The sequence below is a fragment of the Etheostoma spectabile genome, chromosome 11 (genome assembly GCF_008692095.1).
Source record: "Etheostoma spectabile isolate EspeVRDwgs_2016 chromosome 11, UIUC_Espe_1.0, whole genome shotgun sequence".
NCBI lineage: Eukaryota > Metazoa > Chordata > Actinopteri > Perciformes > Percidae > Etheostoma > Etheostoma spectabile.
Genome location: NC_045743.1, coordinates 12,542,238 through 12,567,344, shown reverse-complemented (window position 1 = coordinate 12,567,344; position 25,107 = coordinate 12,542,238). Strand labels below are relative to the sequence as shown.

At 41.6% G+C, this 25,107-nt stretch overlaps 2 protein-coding genes across 11 annotated transcripts in view; both read left to right on the top strand.

The window, feature by feature from the left end:
• Nucleotides 1-614: 614 nt before the first annotated feature.
• Nucleotides 615-25,107, top strand: part of heg1 (heart development protein with EGF-like domains 1) — a 27,069-nt gene continuing 2,576 nt past the window's right edge. Inside the window, exons 1-16 of one of the 6 annotated variants that reach the window (XM_032529705.1) lie at nt 615-1,127; nt 5,846-6,660; nt 6,700-7,589; nt 7,734-8,227; nt 8,528-8,641; nt 9,173-9,295; nt 9,423-9,526; nt 9,638-9,693; nt 10,265-10,303; nt 10,400-10,555; nt 11,088-11,227; nt 11,497-11,539; nt 11,653-11,690; nt 11,849-11,936; nt 12,235-12,412; nt 12,584-12,766. In XM_032529705.1, the coding sequence (XP_032385596.1) occupies nt 854-1,127; nt 5,846-6,660; nt 6,700-7,589; nt 7,734-8,227; nt 8,528-8,641; nt 9,173-9,295; nt 9,423-9,526; nt 9,638-9,693; nt 10,265-10,303; nt 10,400-10,555; nt 11,088-11,227; nt 11,497-11,539; nt 11,653-11,690; nt 11,849-11,936; nt 12,235-12,412; nt 12,584-12,727 (3,696 nt within the window). In that variant the 5' untranslated portion in view covers nt 615-853 and the 3' untranslated portion in view covers nt 12,728-12,766. Of the gene's footprint in view, nt 1,128-5,845; nt 6,661-6,699; nt 7,590-7,733; nt 8,228-8,527; nt 8,642-9,172; nt 9,296-9,422; nt 9,527-9,637; nt 9,694-10,264; nt 10,304-10,399; nt 10,561-11,087; nt 11,228-11,496; nt 11,540-11,652; nt 11,691-11,848; nt 11,937-12,234; nt 12,413-12,583; nt 14,042-25,107 lie in introns of those variants that run through there. The other 5 variants (XM_032529704.1, XM_032529702.1, XM_032529703.1 and 2 more) reach the window with 5 other exon arrangements.
• Nucleotides 18,731-25,107, top strand: part of kansl1l (KAT8 regulatory NSL complex subunit 1-like) — an 18,762-nt gene continuing 12,385 nt past the window's right edge. Inside the window, exons 1-3 of one of the 5 annotated variants that reach the window (XM_032529713.1) lie at nt 18,731-18,999; nt 19,850-20,971; nt 24,924-25,074. In XM_032529713.1, coding sequence (XP_032385604.1) covers nt 19,908-20,971; nt 24,924-25,074 — 1,215 coding nt within the window. In that variant the 5' untranslated portion in view covers nt 18,731-18,999; nt 19,850-19,907. Of the gene's footprint in view, nt 19,000-19,849; nt 20,972-24,917; nt 25,075-25,107 lie in introns of all 5 variants that reach the window. The other 4 variants (XM_032529712.1, XM_032529709.1, XM_032529711.1 and 1 more) reach the window with 4 other exon arrangements.

Here is a 25,107-nt window from a genome sequence, read left to right as displayed (position 1 = left end):
ACAATAGCCATCCCTGTATCGTACACTGTATTCTATATTACTAGAACCCTTTTTGGCAGCGAGTATCAGCAGTCAACATTTTTGTAGTTGCTACCTTTTTGTGCCTTTTCAAGCCCATTCCCACCAGAAAAACAAATAGCCTAATGTTATAAACGATAGTAAAAAAAAATAATAATAAAGTTTTACAGTAATAGTAGTCCTAATGTCTTGGAGAATCAAAAGTATGGCTTTGAAATGTAATTGGGTTTTAATAATAGGATTTAAATGGCAAATATGGGTTGCCACATCATCCAATGCAGAGGAATTAGCAGTGAAGCGTTGTGTTGTTTGAGGCTCTGAAGCATCAGCAATTAAAAAAGGGGAACATTTTCATTTATTTTAAAGGCAGGACTTCCGACAACACCCGAAGGCAGCGCAGCAAATGCAGCCACTGGGTTGAACAACAGGGCAGAGCAGCCAGCACGGTGCTTTGTGTGAGTGTGTGAATGTGTGTGTGTGTGTGTGTGTGTGTGTGTGTGTGTGTGTGTGTGTGTGTGTGGTTGTGTGTGTGTGTGGTGTGTGTGTGTGTGTGTGTGTGTGTGTGTGTGTGTGTGGTGTGTGTGCGTGTGCGTGTGCAGGAGGAGGAGCCCGGGCTCCTCCGTTGTGATAACAGGCTGCTGCCTCGTCTCTGTTATCTTCCGTTCCCCGCCGTCCGAGCAGCGGATCTCATCCGGACCTGCAACAGGATTTATTCATTTTTTGTGAAACTTCACTTCTAGCTGGAGCGCTCCTCCCATGGTGTCCCCGGGAGACTCCCCGGCCTCTACTCGACTTTACGGAAACTATCGGCGACCGTTGGGGGGTCTTGGAAAGCATGGAAACGTGGTTTTTGCATCATGTCCTCGGGGTGTCTCTGTCGGTCCTGCTCCTGGGTCTACCGGGGCCCCTAGGGGCTGGGACCCCAAGTAACAACAGCACGGATCCGGTAACGGCAGGAATTTCTTATTCAACCGTCACAGATGAACTCACTAACATGGAAAACAACGCCACTTCAACTTCATCCTCCAGCGAGAGTTTATCAGCATCACAGAGGAACATCCTGCTCACACACACCGCTGAATCACACACTGCTGCAGCTGGAAACTTCGGTAAGATCACTGTTACTGAGGCCTGCAAAGACAAGTGTAACTGTTCAGGCACAAAAGTTAGTTCAGTTTGCTGAGTTCATCCCAATTATTCCGCATTGCATTTCTTTCCCCTGCAAAGTAGGCTAAGGCTCTGTAAATGTCTACTGTTCTTTTCAAAATAAGGGTTGGCTGCAGACTACAATAGAATTACAACAGCAAAGCTGATGTAGTCCAATATGAGATATCTCAATATAAGATGTAGGACAGCTATAATCTCTTAATTACAACCAAATTGAAGATTTCCTGTTGCGTCCTGTGTGCAGATCGCATTGTCATGAAACAAGTGCATTGCTCTTTTTGTTTAGTTTGCTTCAGTATAGAGCTGTAACTACTTATTTTCATTAAATGTTTATGTTTATGGTTTTCTCCATTGATAATTCATCACTTGCACTATAAATTGTCAGAAATAGTAAGTAATGCCCATCACAAATTCCTAAAGCCCAAGTTAACATATTCAAACTGCTTTACCAAGAGTTAGTTTAGTAGCCTATTGTAGAAGATTGAGGAAAAACAAAATAATTACATTTGACAAGCTGGAACCAGTACATTTTCTGGCACTTTTGCTTTCAAAAATTAGATGTAACGCTCAACTGATGAATGCAAATTAACTAAATGTGGTTCACCATTTATCCAGTTGAACCCAGTCACTTAGTTTGATGAAAACTCAGAGACCCTCCAGTGAATGTGTCACTGCTATCGTAATCTAAATATCCAATCTGATCAGCCGCCTAACTTCTTTTGAGATTCCCTGTTAGCCATTGAGCTGAGGTGTTTCCACAGCTCACAGCAGCTTACACCGGTGTTGATAAGGTGTGTGGGGCGCTGTAGCCATTGGTCAAGATGATTCTTTTCACGTGCAGCATGTGGCAGTAGAGACCCCTAATGAGCTCAACCCATGTCACAAATACAGCTTGTTGGTCCAGGAAAGCATGCCTCAAAACATCCCTGCACCATTCTGGTGTGGGCTTAAAGTAAAATAAAAGAAAACACAAGAATCAAGGGCTTTAATTGATACGTATCTATTTTTTAGGTAGATTTAGTTAACCATTTTCAATCCCTCAAATAAAGTGTTGAGGTACAGTCCTGCCAAACTACTTTTAGTGCTTTTAACCTAAACTTCAGCCACAGGGAAGAAAGAAAGATTTAAGCTTTTAGGGTACAAATGAAGACATTTCAGAAAATGTATTAGCTTGAATAATGCAACCACTGACGAGTATGATACCAAGAAAGGTACCATAAAACTTTCGATAATGGCTGGGGCCTGTACCTCATGAACAGAAGCACTGGACCTTTATTACAGACAGGTCATGAATTTGGGCGATCCACCTGCTCTGTGTAAAAGTCATGGAGTTACTGTTTTGCTGTTCAAATCTACACAATTGCCTCTCTATGTATGACTTTAATATAGTTAACATTCAACAGTCTTAACATAATATTACCATTATTACTACTGTGCTACTACTAATGCTACAGTTTGTCATCACAATACAGTGTTCTATATAGGCCTACTTATAACATAAACTACTTCTACATAAGCAGTTTTACATTGAATTCTCTATGCTAGTTGTCTCCATAACAACAAGATACACATACATTAAGTTGACTTGATATAAAAGTCTGCATTGCACGTGTCTCTCTGATGCTTTAGTTTATTCCTTTTTGTGTTATTCTTGACTATATATATTGTATGATTGTATACTACTCGAAGGAGACTATCACTGGCTTCTGCATTTAAACCCAAAGTGAACCTGAAGTATACACTGCATTTAAACACGGACAGTCTGAGACGGACTGGGCACAGGCATTACTTCTTACAAGTTGAACAGCGATGTTCGAGATCTGTCTGTCCGGTGAGATTTTTGCGTGGTTTCAATCATGCTTGATTCTTTCGGACTGGGTGCTGCCCAGTTCTACCCTGGAAATCCCAAGTTCTCGCGAGAGCACAATTTGAATTTGCACAGCGAGTTACTCTGGCATCAAGTAATGCTGCTCATTAACTATGCCCATGCAGCCGAGCTGCACCAATCACATTGGTGTATCTGTATAGACGGGCCACAGTAATCTACCAGTTAGCCCCGCTGGCAGCTAAGTGGATGGGGCTCTGGATATGTCACCCTTTGTGTTGTTGTGATTGGTCGTAGTGTTATCCAATTGCGTGCGGTGAGTTTTTCAAATGCCCACTTGGTACCGCCCCTCCAGATGGGTTACTTTCATTACTCCATGCCAGACCCTTAATCTTTCGGATTTGGGTCCGGATTTCCAGGCTAGCCCAGGACTGCAATTCACGGAAAACAATGTGAAGGTCAAATGCTTCATCTCAAGGGCAAAGAGTAGTTGCTGGTAAAGAATGACAGAGTGGAAATGATTCACTTTCCTCACCCTGATTTCACCCAGATTCACCTTTTCTGTCCTGAACCAGGTCTTCCGGTTACAGTCATCTGGAACTCTGAATATAGCAAAAGTCCACAGCAATACATTACCTATTTGATCTGTTGGCAACAAAATAACAGCCAATATATTCAATGCTGCGTCCTACCAGGGTCCATCCTCATTAATATGCTTACCCCACTGCTTTTGCCTAAATGAATATGCAAGCCACAGAGCTTCTGGTGTACAACAGATGTGAAAAGACGACACTGACAGCCGTGTTAACAGTTGAGAGCCAAGAGATAAACAGCAGAGAATCTGGGAGTGTCCCTCACTTGTTGCCAACACCACGTTCCAGTCTGAGTTTTGTTGGATCCAGAGAGAGAAAATTAAATCATGAGTGAGACACATGGAGAGGAAGTGAAAGAAAAAAATAGAGTCCAGTGGCCCAGCTCTCCTCACAGATTCCGAGTGGACGGGCTGTTCTGCAGTTGAATTCTCTCCCTCCATTGGTTCCATCCAGCACAGACGCCTCATCCTCATAGTGCTGTTGTTCCAGTCATTTGCTGTTAGAGACTTGCCAGATAACAGGCTGTCAGACAGCATCAGTGATGGGAAGAGAAAGGAAGACAAGGTCAGAGAATGACCTCAAACACACACAGACTTGGTACCCTGCTGGCTTGTGTGTAGGTTTTTGTCTCTCACATACACTTGATACTATAATATCTTGATCTATTAAAGGTCCCATGGCATGAAAATGTTACTTTATGAGGTTTTTAACATTAAGATGAGTTCCCCTTGCCTGCCTTTGGTCCCCCAGTGGCTAGAAATGCCTGTAGGTGTAAACCGAGCCCTGGGTATCCTGCTCTGCCTTGGAGAAAATGAAAACTCAGATGGGCCAATCTGGAATCTTACCGCCCCTTTCTCTGCTTTGCCTGCCCAGAGAATTTGGGCCACCCGTGAGAGAGAGACATCATGGATTTCAAACGAGCAAAGTGGCAGTTGGTCAAGGCCACACCCCCAGCCTCCACCTTGCACCTTCCTCCTCAAAAGCTACAGATTCAGAAATGGCACATACGAAGGAAAGCTCATTGTGGGACTGGCTCTAGTGGCTGTAATTCTGCACCAAGGCTGACTAAGGTCTTTATAAAAGCATCCAAAGAGCACCATGTCATGGGACCTTTAAGCACATGGGCTCACTAGTTATGTAATTTAAAGCTGCACTCATTTATGTAAACAATGGATTTTATGATTATGCGTGTACTTTACAGTGATGAACGCACAGATAACTATCACCAAACTCTACAGTTCCCTTCAGCTCTATGGTGCATTTTAGCGTCTTTCAACTCATTGTTTTGATTTGTTTTTTACGGCCCACAGCCTCAATTCAGTTGCACCGCTTTCCAGCTACAGCAGACAGCTGTTTTCAGCACTGATAAACCTACTGTGCACTTCTTGCGCTGCATCAAATCACAGTGAAACAAAGCTAGCTAGTGAACTGAATAAAACATGCTGAATTAAAGGAGTGTAACTATTGGACATATGTATGTCAGTGTCAAATGAATGCAAATACCTCGTGCCTGCTGGAGGTGTAAAAAGGCAACTGTACGCTAACATGTTATAGGCCTAGTCTAATACATACACCATGTAACTGCAACATCTCTATGTTGATTCCAGCTGGAGACCTTTGTTTGCTTGTCATCCTTGCTCTATATGCATGGTTCTTGTCTATCTCCACTGTCAACTGTCAGAGGGAAGTTATTCTAAAACAACAATTTATTATATCAACAGCAACATTCATTTCTGACACTTTACTTCTTATAATGTTTGGATGGTGTTAATGACTTAACAACAATGCTAAAAAAAATAAAATAATCCACAGACACTGAACATTAAAACACGCCCAGATCCGTGGTTGGTGACAGTTTTCTGCCAGAGCCTTGTGCTCACTCAGCTTTAGGAAGGAAATGGCCAATTCCCAGCAGAGACAGTTACCGCCATATTTAGGACCTCACGTCTTTGTTAAAGCAGACAAGCCTGGCTGCCAATTGTTCTCCACCCAAAATCATTGCCTCTGCAGCAAGTAACAGTCCTTCTGTCAGCATCTTCCCCCTTTCTGCAGTCTGTACAGGCCCGATGCAGCCTGGTGAGCACCCTCTGGTGGCCAATGTTTGAAGTGAGCTACATAAATAAACTGTGTTTTCTATGATACTGTGATACACAAATAAAGAGCTTTCCGAATGTTTTAAGTGTCTTGTAGGAAGCGAGTTATTATGCAAACTTAATATTTTCTCTTTTTTGTTTTTCCACAGACATTGATCAGACGCAAACCTTCACAGAAACAAGCATCAGGTCACTAGAAGCCATAAGTTTGTCTACTGAGCCACTCACCCCCACCCTTGTTATAGCCACCACTGAGGCCAGCATCACCACAGGCAGCAGCAGCACTGGTATCAGCACTGGTAGCAGCTCCAGCAGCAGCACTGGTATCAGCACTGGTATCAGCTCCAGCAGCAGCACTGGTATCAGCTCTGATATTAGCACCGGTAGCAGCTCTGGTATCAGCACTGGTAGTAGCACTGGTATCAGCTCTAGCAGCAGCACTGGTATCAGCTCTGATATTAGCACCGGTAGCAGCACCGGTATCAGCTCCAGCAGCAGCACTGGTATCAGTTCTGATATTAGCACCGGTAGCAGCATTGGTATCAGCCCTGATATCAGCACCGGTAGCAGCACTGGTAGCAGCACTGGTATCAGCTCCAGCAGCACCAGTAGCAGCACTAGTAGCACTGGAGGCAGCACCGGTAGCAGCACTGGTAGCACCGGCAGTAGCACCGGTAGCAGCACTGGTAGCACCGGCAGTAGCACCGGTAGCAGCACTGGTAGCACCGGTAGCAGTACTGATATCACTGGCAGTAGCATCGGTAGCAGCACTGGTAGCACCGGCAGTAGCACCGGTAGCACTGGTAGTAGCACTGGTAGCAGCACTGGTAGCACTGGCAGTAGCACCGGTAGCAGCACTGGTAGCACCGGCAGTAGCACCGGTAGCAGCACTGGTAGCACTGGCAGTAGCACCAGTAGCAGGACTGGTAGCACCGGTAGCAGCACCGGTAGCAGCACTGGTAGCACCGGTAGCAGCACTGATATCACCGGCAGTAGCACCGGTAGCAGCACTGGTAGCAGCAGCAGGGCCTGGAAGGACTTTACTAACACAAACCACATGTCAGACGCTTTTCCTGCTGTGTCCTCCGAGGCTAGTTACTTGATGTTGACAGAAGACGCCAGACTCCCCCAGGACAGCCCAGACACCACCCTCCGACTAGGAGATGCCTCAGACTCGATGTCCCACACAGCCGTCCACACCGACAGCACCTACACCTCTACTGCCATCAGCCGAGCTGGGGAGAGGACCCTGCTGTCTGTCACCTCCTCTTCAAGCAACAGTACCTCCTCTGCTTTAACAGAGGACTCCAACTCCCATCAGCCCCCTTCCACTTGGGGGATTTCTGCTGGGGCTACCGAGACTGAGGACTACACCCACAGTGCGCCATCCACCAGGACTGACAGCAGAGACTCAACAGACCAGCACATGACGCACTCCTTCAAGGGGACATTTCCAGAGACAAGTTTAACTGGACAACCTAATGCCACCCATCATACATACACCTCAACATCAGAGGAGACCTCCGACTCGACACCACTTCTCAGAGTAACAGAGCCCAGCACTGACCAATCAGAATTGTCCGTTTCCTCCACACCTTCTGTCACCTCACCTGCAGAAGGCCCTACAAACATCTCAGGGACAGAGCAGGGGACGGGCTTTAGTGTTACAACCTCCATTGAGTTCTCCACCGGAGCCCACAGCTCCAGCACTCAGAACCAGGAGGGCACTGTAGGGGTTTCATCCCAGACTAGTGACCAAAGCGTTGGCTTGGCTCTGACCACTGCACCCCCAACAGTCAGTAGTGCACCAGAAGGGGACAACTCTCTAACAGACACTCCAGTGCTCGTTACTGAGTTCTTTCACACCACCACACCTGTCACTGTTACAGAAAGGTACGTGTTATAAATGATTATATGATTAATAAAGTTCTCATGTCAGTCCAGGTGTTGTAAAAATGAAAATTGTTCTTGTATGCTCTTTTTAATTCTTGTCAGCAGTCTGTAAGAGATTTCGTTGAAAGGGTTTCTTTTTAACAGATCACAGATAACAGAGGAAGACACTGTCAAAGCCACTGAATTCACCACCACCACCACCACCACCACCACCACCACCACCACAACGACCACCCCTCCTTTACCTGCAACCTCATCCTCCAGATTCAGTAGCACCGCTAGCAGCTCTACTCCAGGGTCACCTACTGAGGCCACCGTCCCATACACTACGCCCTCCACCACTCTGGCCTTCCTGACCTCTGCTGTTTACGCAACTCCCCGCGTGTCGCCCAGCCAAACCCAGGGCCCCTCTACTAGGATGGATAGCCCCACAAACGCCACCACCCTGCAGATAGAAACAAGCACGGACACCCCGGCAATCACCACAACTCACAGCGAGCACATCACCACCTCCTACACCCACAGAACCCCAACAAAGAGTACAGAGGCTCTGCAGACCACCAGAAAGCAGATTGACAGAGGAACTACAGAGCTGGTTTGGACCACAACCCCCACCAAAGCACCGCCAACACCACCAGGTCAGTAGACCTCAGTGTACTCCATCATTTTAACTGACAATCCTTGACATGCAGTTTTCACAACAAGAATGATGTTACTCTCTGTGGACCAAAAACTTAAAAAAAGTGATGTACTTTGTATACATTCCATATTATATATTATTTACATATAGATATACAACGCATTATTATGCATACAAATGCATTATGAACCATTCAAATTATGAGATTGATCAGACATAATGAATGTTTGTGTGAAATTGAATTTACCCTGTTTTTAAAAACTTCAATTAAAAGCCTCCTCTCTTCTCTAAACTCCAGGGAACCCTTGCGTGTCCAACCCTTGTATGAACGGAGGGATGTGTGTGAGCTATAAAGGGCATCAATTCACCTGCCACTGTCAGCAGGCATGGACGGGGCTGACCTGCAACCAGGGTGAGCTACTCTCCTTTTCTTCCTGACAGATTGACAACAGCAAGCAACTTTTTTTGTGTGGCACTGTACCCAAGCATGAAATCTTCAGAAAAATATTTTTTCTGAAAAAATATTTTTTCAGCACAGGCATACATAGTAAGATAAAAAACTATCTGATCAACCAAAAATGTGAAATAAATAAGTGAATAAATAAAAATAAATAAAGTGAAAACATCAACAAAAAGTAAAGAAAAGAAGAAAAAAAATATATATATATATATATATATATATATATATATGTATGTATATATGAAAAGGTAAACAAAATATCTATATTAAAGAAGGGGGAGGGAGGAGTGATCGCTCTCTTCTTTCAACACATTTTTAGCAAGACAGGGGTCTATCTCTTTAAATGTTTGTCTCTCTGGATCTTCAGATTGTCTCCTGAAAATTATAAAATAGAATCCAAGTTTAAAATATTCTTTTTCTATGTTGTCCTGAGTGCTCTTTTAGAACATATATAGTTATACTTGTATGCACTGGTGTGTGCAGATGTGGATGAGTGTGAGAGGGACCAGTGCCCTGTTGGTTCCAGGTGTGTGAACACGCGAGGCTCCTTCAGCTGTGAATGTCCGCTGGGCTTCGACCTGGAGGACGGACGCACCTGCACCAGAGGTAAAACAGTAGAACAATAATCAATCACAGATGATACAAATATGCAAACACAAAGTATATATTAATTCAAAGTTGTTTCCCCAAAGGCCTTCTTTTGATCACCGACAGTATTTTTCCCCCTCCACAGCAAAGGCGTTTCTGGGAACTTTCAGTGTTAACAGATTGCCACATGACCCCGTTGTCTTCAAGAGCGCCACCATGCATGAGATCCAGAGAGAGATTATTCAGCTGGTGAGCGGTAGCACACGTTATTGCATTGTCTCTGCAGAATTCTGAGCTCCATTCAGCTTATGTGTATAACTGCATATCTGTTACACACTCTCTTCCTGTCTTTCACCTCAGCTCAATGCTTCGTTGTCAGTCCTCCAAGGTTACAGCCGCTCAACGCTAAGTAAGAAGTAAGTTTTTGCCATCACTAAACCCTTCCATTTCTGTGATCTTTCAGTCATTTTTTGTTATATTTTCAAAATAACAAAAGAAAACATGGTTATAATTATATCCACCCCGGCCTTTACATTACATAGGCCTTCATTAGAGCAGGGGTCTTCAACGTTTTTAAGCCAAGGACCCCTTAGTTTAAAAAGAGACGGAGCAGGGACCCACTCCTATATATAATGTATAAAATTAATTTTATTAAACTTAAAGTGCAGGGCGGCCTTTAGCCTTTAGATATACTTTTTTATGATGCATACAATATTAAGGTGTTAAAATAATAATTGTTGACATAAGCGGATGTAGATGGATGGATGAAGGAATATCATATATTTATACATCATGTTTTGATGTTAAAATGTGGAACAGTAGCTGTATCTGTTGATGGCTAGCTTACACGGCCAGTAAACCTATCATCAATGTTGTGTAAATCTTTAAAAATAATATTTTGGATTCATGTTAATGTATATTTTCAGACATATTTAGTCATATATATTTTTTTAACTATCAAACAATAATTCGTTGGCCCTCCTGCAGCAACTTTGAGGACCCCCTGTGGAAGATCTCTGCATTAGAGTAAATCTAATGTAAGAAAGAAAACAGATGAATGATGCAACCTGGACATTTTGTCAGTGTACTCCTCTGTTTTGACCTTTGATCTCTTTCCAACAGAGGAGAGACTGGAGTTTGTATCTCAGCTGTCAACATGTTTTCCATTTCCACCGATGTGACGAGCACAGAGGTCTACAACAGCATCCAGATGTCTTTAAACAACTGTAGCTCCTCATTGGCCCACTGCCGGATGGTCCTGCTCCACCAGCTCACCTACCACTGTGAGTCTAATAGCCAGTAATTATAATGAACATCATCAGGTTTATTTTTGCTGATTTCAACCAAACGTATTACATGTTTTAACTGGCATACTCTTATTGTGATTGAGGACAAGCTACTAAAAGTAGCTGTGAATGTGTTTACATCCACTAGAGGGCAAAATTGAGCCATAAACAGCTCCCACAGTTACATAATTACATCGCTTAAAAACTTCTTCATCCGGCTGCACCACCCTTCACTACAGGGAATCCTACAATAACACCAAAGGGCAACCGTGCACTACCATAAAACACTACAAAAAGATTGCTATGAGCTCACACACAGTAGCAATGTTATGTAGGATGCTTGTTGTGTACTAGAACTGTAGGTTAATAAATTCTGACTTGCTCTTGAGATAAAACCTAATAGTGAATTTAGAGAAACAAGGACGCTATTTTGGGGTTTTCTGACATCTTGGAATCATCTTGTCCAAATCATGACCATGATTCCTGTGTTGCTGTAGTCCTGACTTATTGTGTGCACACTGTGTTCTAGTGGAAAGTTTGTGTGTGGCCCAGAAGACTCAGTGTGATACAGAGCGCTCCACCTGCACAGACAACAGCGGCACAGCCAACTGCCAGTGTCTTCCAGGATACTACAAACACAACCCTGACGACCTGTCCTGTTTAGGTGAGCTCAACGTGTGCTACTTACTGTGAGGGCATGGGTTTTTATGTATACATGAAAAAGCAAACCACAAATTAACCTGATTAAAATTGACCAAGCATGATTAAAATGACCCGGTCAACCAGGTTTCCTTCCTAATAAAAACAAAATAGAAACATATTGAAATTTCACATGAAATTCATTGAAATGAAGAATAAGGAGTATCAAGAAACCAATATTGGTGTTAGACCTCCCTATTACAAACATTTTTTGAACAAAACATCTTGTTTCAGAATGTGGGGATGGCTACAAGCTGGAAAATGGCACCTGTGTTCCGTAAGTTCAGCTTAATTTATTTTTTTCCTTAAAGTATTGATCCAGTATGGATCCACTTATACTGAACAATTTAAGTCCAGCTTCTTACTGAGGATTCTATGTCTACTTTTAAGGTGCATGTTTGGATTTGGAGGATTCAACTGTGGAAATTGTAAGTGACCCTAAAAATTCCTGAACAGGCAAAATATATCCTATTCATCTTCAATAGATGATATATTTTTTGTAATCTAAAGTTACAAATTTGTTGTTGTGATCTTTACATATGTTTCTAAAGTTAAGTATTTAATGTGCTGTTATTTTACTTCGCAGTTTACAAGCTCATTGCAGTTGTGGTCTCACCTGCAGGGGGCGCTCTGCTCCTCATCCTCATCATTGCTCTCATTGTCACCTGTTGCAAGTAAGACTGCTGATATTGTTAGCACTAAAAACCTTTGAATCTTAAACTATTCTATTGGTGATAGCCTTGCTATACAGTATTTTCAAGTTGATAAATAAAAAAAACAAGAGATCCTAGACTATAAAACAAGTGTAACTATCTGGCTGAATATTTCAAGAGTATTTCAAAGCATCAGTTTACCCAAATTACCAAAAAAAACACATTTCCTCAATTTCAATGGTTTGGTGAAGTGAATAATATTGGTAATATGTGGTAAAGATTTAACTTTTTTTTTTTAAATATATGTTTGATCTACAAGGAAAGACAAGAATGACATCAACAAGATCATATTCAAGAGTGGAGACATGCAGATGTCCCCGTATGCAGACTTTGCCAAAAACAACCGCATATCCACAGAGTGGGGCAGGGAGACCATAGAGATGCAAGAGAATGGCAGCACCAAGAACCTGCTGCAGATGACTGACATTTACTACTCTGTGAGGAGACTTACAATACAACTTTCATTAGACCTCCCACTCCTTCTTTTGTCTTCATTATTATTAGGCTTTGTTTTGAGTGTTTGGATATGTCTTATAAATCCCTTTATTAGAAGAACCTTTTAAGTACATATCATTCATTTTCTGTGTGTTCTGTGCCCTTTCCTTCAGCCTGCGTTACGGAACTCCGACCTGGAGAGAAACGGCCTGTACCCGTTCACAGGCCTGCCGGGCTCTCGCCACTCATGCATCTACCCTGCCCAGTGGAACCCGTCTTTTATCAGTGACGATTCACGAAGGAGAGACTACTTCTGACTGCCCCACCAAGAACACACACACACACACACACACACAAACACACAAAACTTACTATCTCTTGTACTGACAATTGTGATGTGTTATAATGGTTTTCCTTCGCAGTGAGAGTGGGAGCCCATTTGACCATCTGCATTCAGGGCTGCACACTAACTATGTAAATGCAGGTGCGTGTGTGTGTGTGTGTGTGTGTGTGTGTGTGTGTGCGTGCGTGCGTGCATGTGTGCGCGTATGTCTGCAGATTGTGGAAGTGCACATTTTTTTCAAGTGAAATAGTTCCTTTGCAAGTGTTATTGCCATTTTAGTGTTTTTGCATGTTTTATCTCATTTGCTTCTACTTACACATTACATTGCTGCCACTGTGTTGTTAAAGACTGTTTAATGTGGTTTTCCTGCCTTGCAGGCAGCCTCGGATTCTCATTTACTTCACTGTGTGATGAAAAACTATTTCCAGATGCTTGAAATGTGTTTGAGGTAGGCAATCCATGACAGGAAACAATCATATCTGCCTTGTTGCTGCATTTTAATGCAGTGCAGTTTTGCTTGAAATACCTACACTGCATTAATGCACAATATTAAATAAAAGCAGTTATAATACTCACTGTGCTCAAAGACAGGAATGTGAGTTTATGACCACCAGGAATGTGGGAGAAAAACAATTACATTACTTTTTTTTTTTTAACAGCAGTGATGGGAAGTGTATGTGATGTGTAGCAAATAGACTAGAACATGCAAAAACATTGATACGGTCCTTAAAGTGCTGAAGTATGAATATGTACGTGCCACTGCTGTGATTTGAAAATAATCAGTTTCTTCTTAGATAATAGTCTGAGAATAAAGTATTGATGGAACGAGATAACAAAACCACTGAAGGATGCGCAAAGTTTGTTTTAAATGCCAATAGAAACTGTGGAACAACTTTGAATTCTGATAACAACGTTTATTTATTCCCTCTTTGTCCAAGTCCTTGACATGTAGCATACTGGACACCCTACATACACACTGACAGACTGGAGACGGATAAACTTGTGTGTGTGTGTGTGTGTGTGTGTGTGTGTGTGTGTGTGTGTGTGTGTGTGTGTGGTGTGTGGTGTGTGTGTGTGTGAGAGGAGTAATGAACTGTATACCAGAAGGATCATAACTGTCAATGAGTGTTTGAATTTAAAGAGTGTAAAGGTGTATCATAATTAGATTACTTATTCTGACATGGAGTATTATTTTTATGACTGTTTTACTTCTTTGTGTTTTTATATGATTTGTTCATTCTGGCGTTTTAGTCAGACGTGCTTATTTAAATAAAAAAATTTGCACAGCGGAATTTCTTCGACTCCATTCTGATGTTAATTATTTTAAGGTTATTCTAATCCTTGATTTTGAACGGTTTGAGTCTAAAATTGTTCAAACAAAATTACTGTTAATGTGTTTGAGTGGTAATGCGCATTCATATCATTTTTTAGTAGCACACAGCGCAACTGGAACAGGACAAACAAAATATCTCAGAGTCACTGCTTTTCTTTTAGTCTTTATTTTCATTTTAGATTTTACAGGGTTAGAGAAATAAAGAAATATTCAGATTACCCATTAAAATTGGGGTTATCAACAGGATCAATGTTGGTTGACCTACATACTGTTGGTTGACCTACATACTGGACTATATACCTGTCCTCTGCACATTCTATTTATCCTGAACTTTTGCACATCCCTCAACATTTCCTGCTCATCCATACAGCCTCTTTTTTTCTTAATGGTAAATAGTTATTTGTACGTGTCATATGTCTCTATTTATTGACTGTTTATTTCATATGAATATGTTTTATATGTATTGAATATGTTTATATATGCACCATTAACCAAGGCAAATTCCTTGGAAGTGCTACTTACTTGGCAATAAATCCTTTCTGATTATGAATACAGTGTTGGAACTATTTCTCGGAGAGCAACCGCCAGGCACAGAGACTTCTCAGCATCTCTTGGAATCTCGGTCACTTTGCCAGGAAAAAAGCTGGGTCATCGAAACACAAAAGCACTTGGCAGATGCATAAAATGTAGTTCGTAAAGAAAAAGTTAAAAACCAACGAATACTCCGACCGTTATTATGTACTGGATGTACTGTAGGCATATCTTGCCACCGTAACGATCACTGTTTACATTGTGTTCACTTCAACAAAACAATGCCATATCTAAATACTGATTTACATTAAACACATGACTTAACATTGTCAGTTAAGGTGCTTCTCAGAAACATATGCTAAATTATTCCTTCCTTTGTGGGTGGTGGGTACTATTTACATAATGTGACGTTTCTGGTCCATGTTTGTTGGTTACCCAGTAAAAAAAAAACATCAAGTCTATCATGTACATGATTTTGCTTTTTAACAGGCTCTTTATTTTGTTCTGTAGTGCCATTTTTACTGCAGATGAAGTATTTCAAAGCAGTGGGCTCACTAATATCAGGGACTGGATACGTTGCTTGTGATGGACACAAGCAACGTTTGTTATTTATGCATCAACGTGTATATCTTCTTATGTCTGTGTATATTGACGGGTTCTAGCTTTTCCACCGCCCAATACCTGCATAGACACATAAAACATGTGACACAGCGGAGAAGCGTCTTTTTTCAAAGTAGAATTCAAAGTCAGATGAGAGTCACTGTCACTGGGATCTCTCAAGGAGTGCTCAACTTCCTCTATGTCACTTTCTATTTTGTTGATGTATTCACCAACGTCTTTTCATACGACTTTTACTTTAGTGCTACGTTCTCCTTCACGTCCACCTCGCTGTACACATGAGGCCCCACGGTCAACTTGGCCATTGGTCAGGGTATATTCAGGCAAAGGGCAGTTGATGCCTGGAAGGCACTCAAAGCAATGTGTGGCGTTGGCATGGTAACACGTGATATTAAAAAACAAACCCCGGCCGGCTGGCATCAGGTGAAATCGCTAATACTGTAACTGTTGATGTCCAAATGTCGGTGTGATTATTATTATTATTGGGCACGTTATTTGGTAGTGTTACTTGTAATCATTTATCTATATTGTGAGGTTTCATTTGATGAATGTATAGCAAAATAAATATAGATGTACATTTTTTTGTCCAGTGGGTTGTTCTGGCAAAACGCTGCCAGAAGAGGGTCACTTCATGCTGGGACAAACAGCAGATACATAATGTACACATGTAATGACTGGCATCAATAGAAACCATAAAGTGCTGCAATGATGGTATGTAAACACACACAAAGAGGCTATTTGTGTGTAATTACATCATTAAAGGAGCACTCCACCGATTTTACACAGCAAGTTCAGTTTACTCTTCATAAGGGGAACTACTCAGTCTGTGAACCCTCTTATATAATGCTTTTTGGGGCTTTAAAAGAAGAAAAAATAACCCTCATGACATCACTAGGGTTTCCAGTGAAATTCCCACATTGAGTTGCAATATGGGATGTAGAATCCTGCTTATTTGGAGCTTGACCCATAAAAACTTCAAGTCGCGATATCTTAGTTTCCACTGCTTCGACTCCAACCATTCCCTTTTTAAAATTCTGTCTCCTGTGACTCTAAAAAAGTGCAATACTTAATTATTACTCAGAACAGTAGGACTGCAAATAAATGTAAAAACTATCATTAATCAAACATTGAGTAATGATTGTTTACCTATGTGATTTCACAGTGATATGCTAATATTTACACATTCTACTGTACATGCAAACACCCCAGATTAGCTACATTACTCAGAGTTTGAGTACCTCACAATTTTTGTCAGTAAGAATATGAAGATGGAGGAAAAGGGTTTCTGTGTGCATCTCCCAGCAATGTGAATAGGCATCTGACTCAGGTTCTTCTCAGAACAAGGACAGCGAACATCAGAATGAAATGAGGACTGGAACACACTGATTTATCTGCAGACCAATGTTTTGTCACTACTGTGTCTTTACTACAGTCAAAAATGGGAATGGACTTTCTAACCTAACCTAACAGGGCCTGTTATTATTTCCACATTTAAGCTTCTTCTGGGGTCCTTGATTTGCTGAAGAAAAACGTACCTGGTGTCAGCTATTTGACTACCAGTATGGGCTACTGTCTGGCTGAAGCTCTTTTACTACACCCAGATTGTACCTGCAGAAAGCTATGTTCATCTTGAAAATCAAATCAATTTAAAGATGTTACATTCATTATCTGTTGGAAAAATGGCAATGTAAGATGCATCTGGAAGCCTGTATTACATTTCAAATACATATTTCTCTTCAGTTTGTGTAGTCTTACTGTGTAGATGCTGCAACTTTCTTTCTGATTTATGTTACAAACAAATGTCAACATTCTACACTTAAATCATTGTGCTTGGAAGTCAAACTTTGTAAACACACAAATAATCTTGTTTAAAATACATGGAGTTAAACATAGGGTAATGTCCGTATTACTTTTTCTTGGCAATTTTTAACGGTAATGTGCTCTATTTACATTTTCTGATTTGCATGAGATGCAAAGGCTTTAGATTTGTTACATTGCATGTGTTTGGACAACCTTACTGGTTTTATTTATACATTCACTACAAGGACAGAAGACACCAAAATGGAAACAGCAAACAGATTAAAGATGAACTATCTTACATGTGTCATAATTAATGGGCCTCTAGTTGTCCTCAACATCATGGCTAATGCATTTTACATGTTTTGCTTGGTCTGTCCACTTCATAAAGAAAGGATCAAGCGACCTTTGAAGCTTCTCCTGGGGACCTTGATGTGCTGTACAATCATTTACCTGATGCCAGTTTTGTTGATGGTCTTTCCTGAACTACAAGCTGAAGGCATTGAAGTCACTCAAATCTCACATGGGGTGGCACTCAGCAGACTGTCCACCACTATGAGCTCCTCTGTTGGGCTGAACTTCTCCCACTACACCCAGATTGTACCTGCATAGAGAGCTCTCCTCATCCACTGCAGCTGGTTTGCAAAGATCACAGCAAAACACCAAGAATGATGAAAATATATTTCTGTCAACGATTTTGCCCTTCCTTGCTGGCAGAGGACAAACGCTCTGAAATGATACCTTCATGATCTTCCGGAAATATTGCAATCCAGAGTAAACACACATGAACAATCTACCAAATGTAAGAGAAAAGCATAGTTAAATACAAGTTGCTGAATTGTGGCAAACCTTTTGAAGAACAAGTGGCAAAGGTGTGCATCCTACTGTTTTTATATTATTTTGTGTTGTTAATTGTTAGTACAGCTGCATGCTTCTTTTGCTATTCTTGTCTAACATTTAGTGCTCAAGCTTATTACTTTTCGTCATTAAAATATATCTAACATGTTTGCTCTGTATTTTTATTCCTCATTCTTTGTAATTGAAATGATTTATGTGCTGCTGTTGCATACTTAATACAACTAAGACAAATTTTAGTAATATTTTAGTAGTCTATATATTGTTTTGTTATTTTGTTACCCTTTTCACATCTGTCTACAGTTGTGCCAAAGCCACTTGGACAGTTACGGTTAATTAAACTGTTTGTGAAACTGAATTTAAGTTTAAGTTGTTGTTATCTCATGAAAGCCCTTTGCATTCATCAGAAGAAAAAAAAAGAATTGGACTTTATGTAGTAATTGCGACTTGGTAATATTTTTACAAGATGTAATACACAATCGGAGAAAACAAAGAAACAATCTCACAATTGCAAAATCTGTATGATGACTCATCATTATGAGAAATTCTAACTTCTATTTAACTAAAATTTACATGATTACAATATCCAGATTTTGTAATTATGAAAATACTTGTCATGTAGTTATGAAATAAGATCTCATATTATATTATCTCAAGATAGTTTGCCATAATTAAAGAATTGTTGGGTATTAGATGCTAAATTAAAAAATTATAAAATAGCCTAATCAAGTGATAGATTCTGAGATTTTTTTGGTGAATGCAGTGCCCTTCAAACGTATGCAACCAATTAGGAAAAGTACGGCATCTGGTAGTCTGAGCTACTGCAGAGGTCGTGAAGGCATCATGAGTTGGTCCAGCCCCTCCTCGTTCAGCTGGGTTTAGTCCTGTCTCAGCAGTTGATGGGAGGAGGAGGCGCAGTGTAAGGATCTCTCGGTATTCTGGGCAACATAAAAGTCACCGTCGGACAATCAGTTGGATTGCCTGATTAACAAGGCAGATCCAATTTTCTGGATCGGGAAAGAAAGAAAGAGAAAGATTTAACATCAAATTCAGCCGCACGTTAACGTTACTGGAATAAACGATGTCAAGTCAACGGTTTCCCTCCTCTTCAGGTGAGGAAATCAACGTTACTGTTAACGTTATTACAACATTGTACAGAGTGTTAACGTTAGCGTCCGTTATTGGATTCGGTTTAGCTATCTTAGCTAGCTCTGGTTTTTAAAACAATATAACAGTTAAGTGACTGTACGTGTCATGTCGTGGTTAGTTTAAACGGTAACGTTACGTTTAACCTGTTGTGGAAACTTAGCTAGCTAACTTTATAGTTAACAAGTCGGGAATCTGCTTCCAAACAACACAGCTTCTAACTAACGTTAGTTAACATCATCCGTTAGCAAGACAAGGCAAGGCAGCTTTATTTGTAGAACACATTTCAGCAACAAGGCAATTCAAAGTACTTTACATAAAACATTAAAGAGCAGTTAAAAACAGTTTAGAAATTAAAAACGGATAAAATTCGAGAATGACGAGAAATACGAGAAGTAAGCTAGCTAAGCACTATAAAACAGGGAATCCACTACGGTTAACCCAAAAAATCTGTGCAGCAGGAACAAATTGAGGAATTTAGCTAGCTATGTTCCCATTTGTTGCGTGTCACCACCAAAATATAACCATAAGTTAACCATAAAACGCTTCAACGTTAGTTTTTCTGGCTACAGGTATGGTTAAAGTTGTCTATTTTTTCCCAGCAGTGTTACAAGATTATAGTGTCTCTCCAGTGCGTATCAATCTTACTCCACCACTTTTTATGGTCTTTGTAATCCGTATTGCTAGACAAACAGTATTTTGCAAATCTGTGTAGAACTATTATTACAATTCTGGTAGGATTGCAGTTCAGTTTTTTAGGGCTTATTTTGCATCAGGGGGGGAAATGAGCTACTAATGTGTTTTTCTTACTGTCAGGTGATTTAAGGTGCAGTCTGTGAACTTTGCTATCTTGGCTACCTAGACCATCAGGGATATGACCCCAGCCCTGACTAAAATCCTGAAAGATGGCCATGGGATCCACCTGTCCTCGCCTCCTGCCTCTGTCAGAATGGACTCGGATGGGAGAGCCATGTGTAGTACTGAGCTGGAGTCTCAGATGAGGTCAACAGATGATGGTGACATCCAGAAGATGTGGCTGAACCTTTCCCTTTTCCCCTCTCTGGACTCAAGTCTCCCCGTTAGCCCCCTGGACGACCCTGCCAACCCTCTGCTTTCCTCATGTCCGCAGGCGTCTGCCAGCCAGTTTGAGACGCTGCTCTTCCCCAGCCCTGCTTCCCTCCTCAGCTTCCTTTCCTTCAGTAAAGGCCTGAGAGATTCTCATCAGGTGGCCCCAGGTGTGCCAGACATGTTTTTAGTCCCTGAGCACAATAGCCAAGAGGCTTGTCTGCTGCATGGATGCAATGCTACTCCTGAATGTGGGACAGATGGTGGTGATGTGTATCACTCCTCTCATGTCCTTAGCAGTGTTCCTCCCTCATATTCCTCTGGGGAGATAAGCTCACTGGACTGCACTCCCTTCTTTGCACCCCCACCTACAGAGACAAAGGGGAAAGTGGCTGGAATGGGCTGTCCTCATCCATCTCCAGTGCAGCCTTATAGTGGCAAGGTGAACTCTAACCAGCTGGCATTCAGGGCTGTGCTAGATGCGGCTGTGAAGGAGCAGCTCTCCAGGCAGAGAGGGCTGCAGAGCCGGGCTCAGAGGCTGCAAAGGAGACTGCATGCCCTACTAGGAGAACACGCTTTGCTGCACTGCAATCATCAGCTGGAGGGACTAGAAAGGCACTGTCAAGTCGGGGGGGTGTCTCTGGACAGCCTGGACTCCATACATTACATACCGCAAGTGGGAGATAATTGTTCCTGGGTCGAGTTGTCCACAGATTCGTCTTCCTTCATAGAGCTCAGAGAGTTTAACCTTTCCAGCCAGGCGGTGCTGAGAGGCCTTCAGGAGGCTTTGGACTCCGAGGCCACGGCCAGCAGCAGCTCAGAGGAGGAGCAAGAGGAAGATAAGATATACAGCAAAACCAAGACTTCACCTTTGTGAGTACCCAGCAGCTGAAAGTAGTTTGTATGAAGCTGCATACATCCTGTGAAACTGCACATGAATTAAAAAAAAAAATACAATTTTAAAGCCCTGAAGGTGTATGACTAGCAAATTAAGTGAGACCAGTCTCCTTGTCTCTTAAGTTGTGGGCTGCCATAGAACCGAGGTATTTTTTCTCGTTTTGAACGTTGTGTGTTTCTAAGAGCCACAGTGTGTATCACATGTGTCACAGCTGGTTATTCCAGCTAAATAAACAAGCTACAAAGGAGAGACTTTAGAAATCCCCTCAACCAGGTATTTTGCTTATCAAGTTGAGTGAGGTGAATCATATGATTTCACAGTGTCAGATATGAAGTTACCTGCCAGTGTTGACAAAAACAATCAGAAACCGTTTCACAAATGTCACTGTACTCTCACTGCTGAAAGGTTTGGTTGCCAGAACCCAGCTGTGGTTCACGCTGGAGCTGCTGTTTTAATTCAGAGTAGGCCACACAGAGGAAGATTCTCACTCTAGGCAACCTTTAAGATCAGGACAAGAACGACAGCCGAACACAGCAATAGGGTTAAAGTTCTTACTAGTTTGTTAAGAATACAAATATGGTGTGAATTGGAGAGACTTATTTCCGGATGACAGTATAAGTTTTGGGAAGTCAGCTGTCTCGGGGTATGTTTGTCACTGTGCCTCTGGGTGCATATTTCACTTGGCCCTCAGTCAAGTTTACAGTGTGGTTGTCATGAGCACAAGTTTTGTCCTCCCAGCTATGGAGAGTGTGATGCCGTTTTTTTTAGACATGCACACACACATTCTTTTTCTATGCTGCAGTCATAACACATTCAGCAGACAAGCCAGCTCTCTTTACCCATGGGCTAGGAAATAAACATTGCCATGCCAGCAAGCCTGGAACATGCCAGCCATTCTGGGCCACCGTGCTTAGTGCTCCTAGTTTTAGTGAAAAATATTTATGAAATGTGTGTCTGTGTGTGTGTGTGTATGTGGTTTGGATGGGCGGTGCTGTGAGTCGTAATGTCAAAGGCAAGGAAAAAAAATGGAAATCCTGTAAGGAGAGTTTTTATAGGGTGCTAACAAACCACACAACAGAATCAACTTGCAAAAAACTGTGCACATTGCAAACAAAGTTATTATTATCAGAATTTTATATATGTTTTTGCATTGGTCTGGTTAATATAGTGGCAAATGTCCACAAATAAATACTTAAATGAGAAACTCTCCACTTTTAAATACAGGGAATGGGAGCAATTGTGTTAAAATAGAATTTCAAAAACAACAAACAAATAATTTGGGGCATTTTGGGTCAATAACATATCCAACATGTTGGTGTCTTGTTTGCAGCATACACCATGATTGGCGCAAAATGCAATGACTAACAGACCAAGTGCAAACATATCAATTTTTTTTATTAATATATTTGACAGGGACAGTGTACATTAATTAACATTGCTGTAAATGCACCAGAATTAGCCAAAAGGCTATTTTTCATCCGCTGTCCCTGGACAGATCTTAAAATTGTCTCCCAAAAAACAACAACAATAAGAAAATTACAGTCAAATTCAGGGCACTTTCTAGGTAAATTAATCAACTACAAACCTTTCTGTTTTTTGTTTTTTTTTAACTACATGACCCTCACCCACACCCCACATCATCATTAAGGAATGAAAAATATTCCTTTTAAAGATCATCTTTCTGGCTGACAGTAGAGAGTGACAGGAAACATTGTGGAGCGAGACCAAGAAAAAGAGAGAAACAGGGATATCCAATAGGCCTAACTGGAATTAAAAATGAACTGCAGAATACTTCTTAGGCCAGTTGCCCATCATTCCAGGACATCCTGGAAAGGAGCGTTTACTGTGCTTGGATGAGAATTTCAGTGGTCATACACAACGTCAAAAATATTTCAGAGAATGTATGCAACGTGTCAAGCTTGGACAGTCTTTGGTTTGAGGACAACATTGTCCAGCAAACAAAGCTCTCATTCAGATGGGTATACTGCATATCTGCTTCAGAAATGTGGGGACATCCATGTCAGGACAGTTAGGGTCTTGGCTTTAGTCCAATTAGACCTTTCTTTTTGGACCAAGTCATGTCTGGTATAAGTGCAGCATTTATTTTTTCAGTTAGGCTAGATGTAGTTCTTCAACCCTTCTGTTTTTTTTTCCTGAATCAGTGAAATAAACAGGCGTTTTTTGGGGAATTGGACATGTTTATTAGCACTGAGAACAGGAATGAGAGGTTTTTTTTTACGAGTGTTGTGTGTGTCTTTTTATTTGGCCAGCTTTAGTCATCTTGGAATCGTCAGCTTCTCTTTTGTACAAGTCTGCTGAACAATGCGCTGTGGATTGTGAGTAAACCTCTCCCGGGGACTTTTTATGGCAGGTTCCTCCTTGAAGAGGACATCTCATTGCTGGAGACGCAACAGGTCATTGTCCTCCTTCCAAAAATGTTGAAATTGTTGATCTTTAACATTCTAAGTACGAACTCGTAAAGCAGTGACATGGTCTGACTTTAATTTGAAACCACACAGCACTGGCAGCAGACCTTTACACCTCCAGCTGTTGCTCATTTTCAGTTTTCAGTACGTTTGTCATTTTTGTGAAAGACTACGTGTTGGAAAGTTTAAATGCAGGACACACCCAAAAGCCCTAATGCCTCTGCAGGAGCCAAGAAACACTATTCAAATAGGAGAATTCATAAACCCACAGCAACTTGCTGGGGCTGGCCTTTACTTTCTCACTCTGGAGGGTAGCCAGTGGATTGCTAGACCCCAAATGTTATTCAGCAATATTAATATTTCCATGAAAAACGTGTATGTAAATATGTAGGCTTCTTGCACACTTACAGGTATAAAGCAACCAAAAACACATTTAAAAAGTAGTGCCCAGGTTTTGGAACATAAATCCCATTCAAGACCCTTTTCTTAGTTCACCTTATGGCCTACCTTTCCTCTCCTGTCCTCTCCCACTGACTCGCCTACTGCTTGTCTAAGGAAGATTCTCATTATGAAACTAAAAAGAGCTGCAAGGCAGCCGAGTCTGGCCATTGTCTGTGCAGGAAAGAGAGATCCTACTTCTTTAGCAGTCATTAACCAAGGCTTTGTTTTCATTTGCAGCGTTCTACTACAAACTGTGTTTAGCCTAAGTGTGATCAGGCAAGCAAAAACATTTTGGGTAACACACTAATATTACCTACCTCATAATACCAATCAGTATTGTCAAATCCTCAGTGTGTAGCTGCTTGGTGACTGGCCTAACCTTTCTCCGTCCTACATCTGAGTGTTTGAAGTGGGGGGACTCCCTCCTTGTCGTAGCCAAGGTCCAAGAGCACTGCCATAGCAACTGCAACTATTGCCCTTCTGGGGCCAGCCAACCACACACACACAGAACATAAATGCTAACTGAACAGGCTAGTCCCTTGGAAACATACTGTAGATAAGTTTTATTTTTTGGCCCAGATAAGCTTTTGTGCTTTAGGAAAATCCCCCCCATGTTGTTAGGATGCTTAACAATTTACACACTACATTGCAACATGCTTGGTGTAAAATAGGTCATAAGATGACAGTGCTGCAGTTCAAATGTGTGAATTGACAAATGGTTTGGTCTGTCAGTGCTCTCTTTGTGTTACTCTGTCCTCCTTCCAACTTTGTGTAACTTTTCCGTCTTGTGAGACACATTTCCTGCTAACGACTCTCATATGCTAACCTCTTGGTGCACTTCCAGTTAATGGCCATAATGGAGGTTTAGACTGCATTCAATATCTTGACATTTTTCTGCCTTCATGGCCAAATTTGCATTGTGAATGATCTGATTGTACGGCTGTATCAGGACATAAAGCCTTTGACACAAATTAATAGAATACTATAATAGCACCACATGAGTTTTAAGTCTCCTTCTCTGTTGTTCTTCATCACCCTGCCCCTCGGCCTGCAGCAGCAGCAGCAGCAGTAGCATTAGCTGTGAGAGGCGGTGGCTGGAAGAGAGAGCGGAGCTGGGCAGCAGATGGAGTTGGTTGCAGCTGCGTCTGGCCGAGCTGGAGGGAAGGACACAACAACTGATGGAGCTCCACAAGCACATCCGCTCTACCAAGGTAAGACAGGAATCCTCTGTATCCAGCTCAATA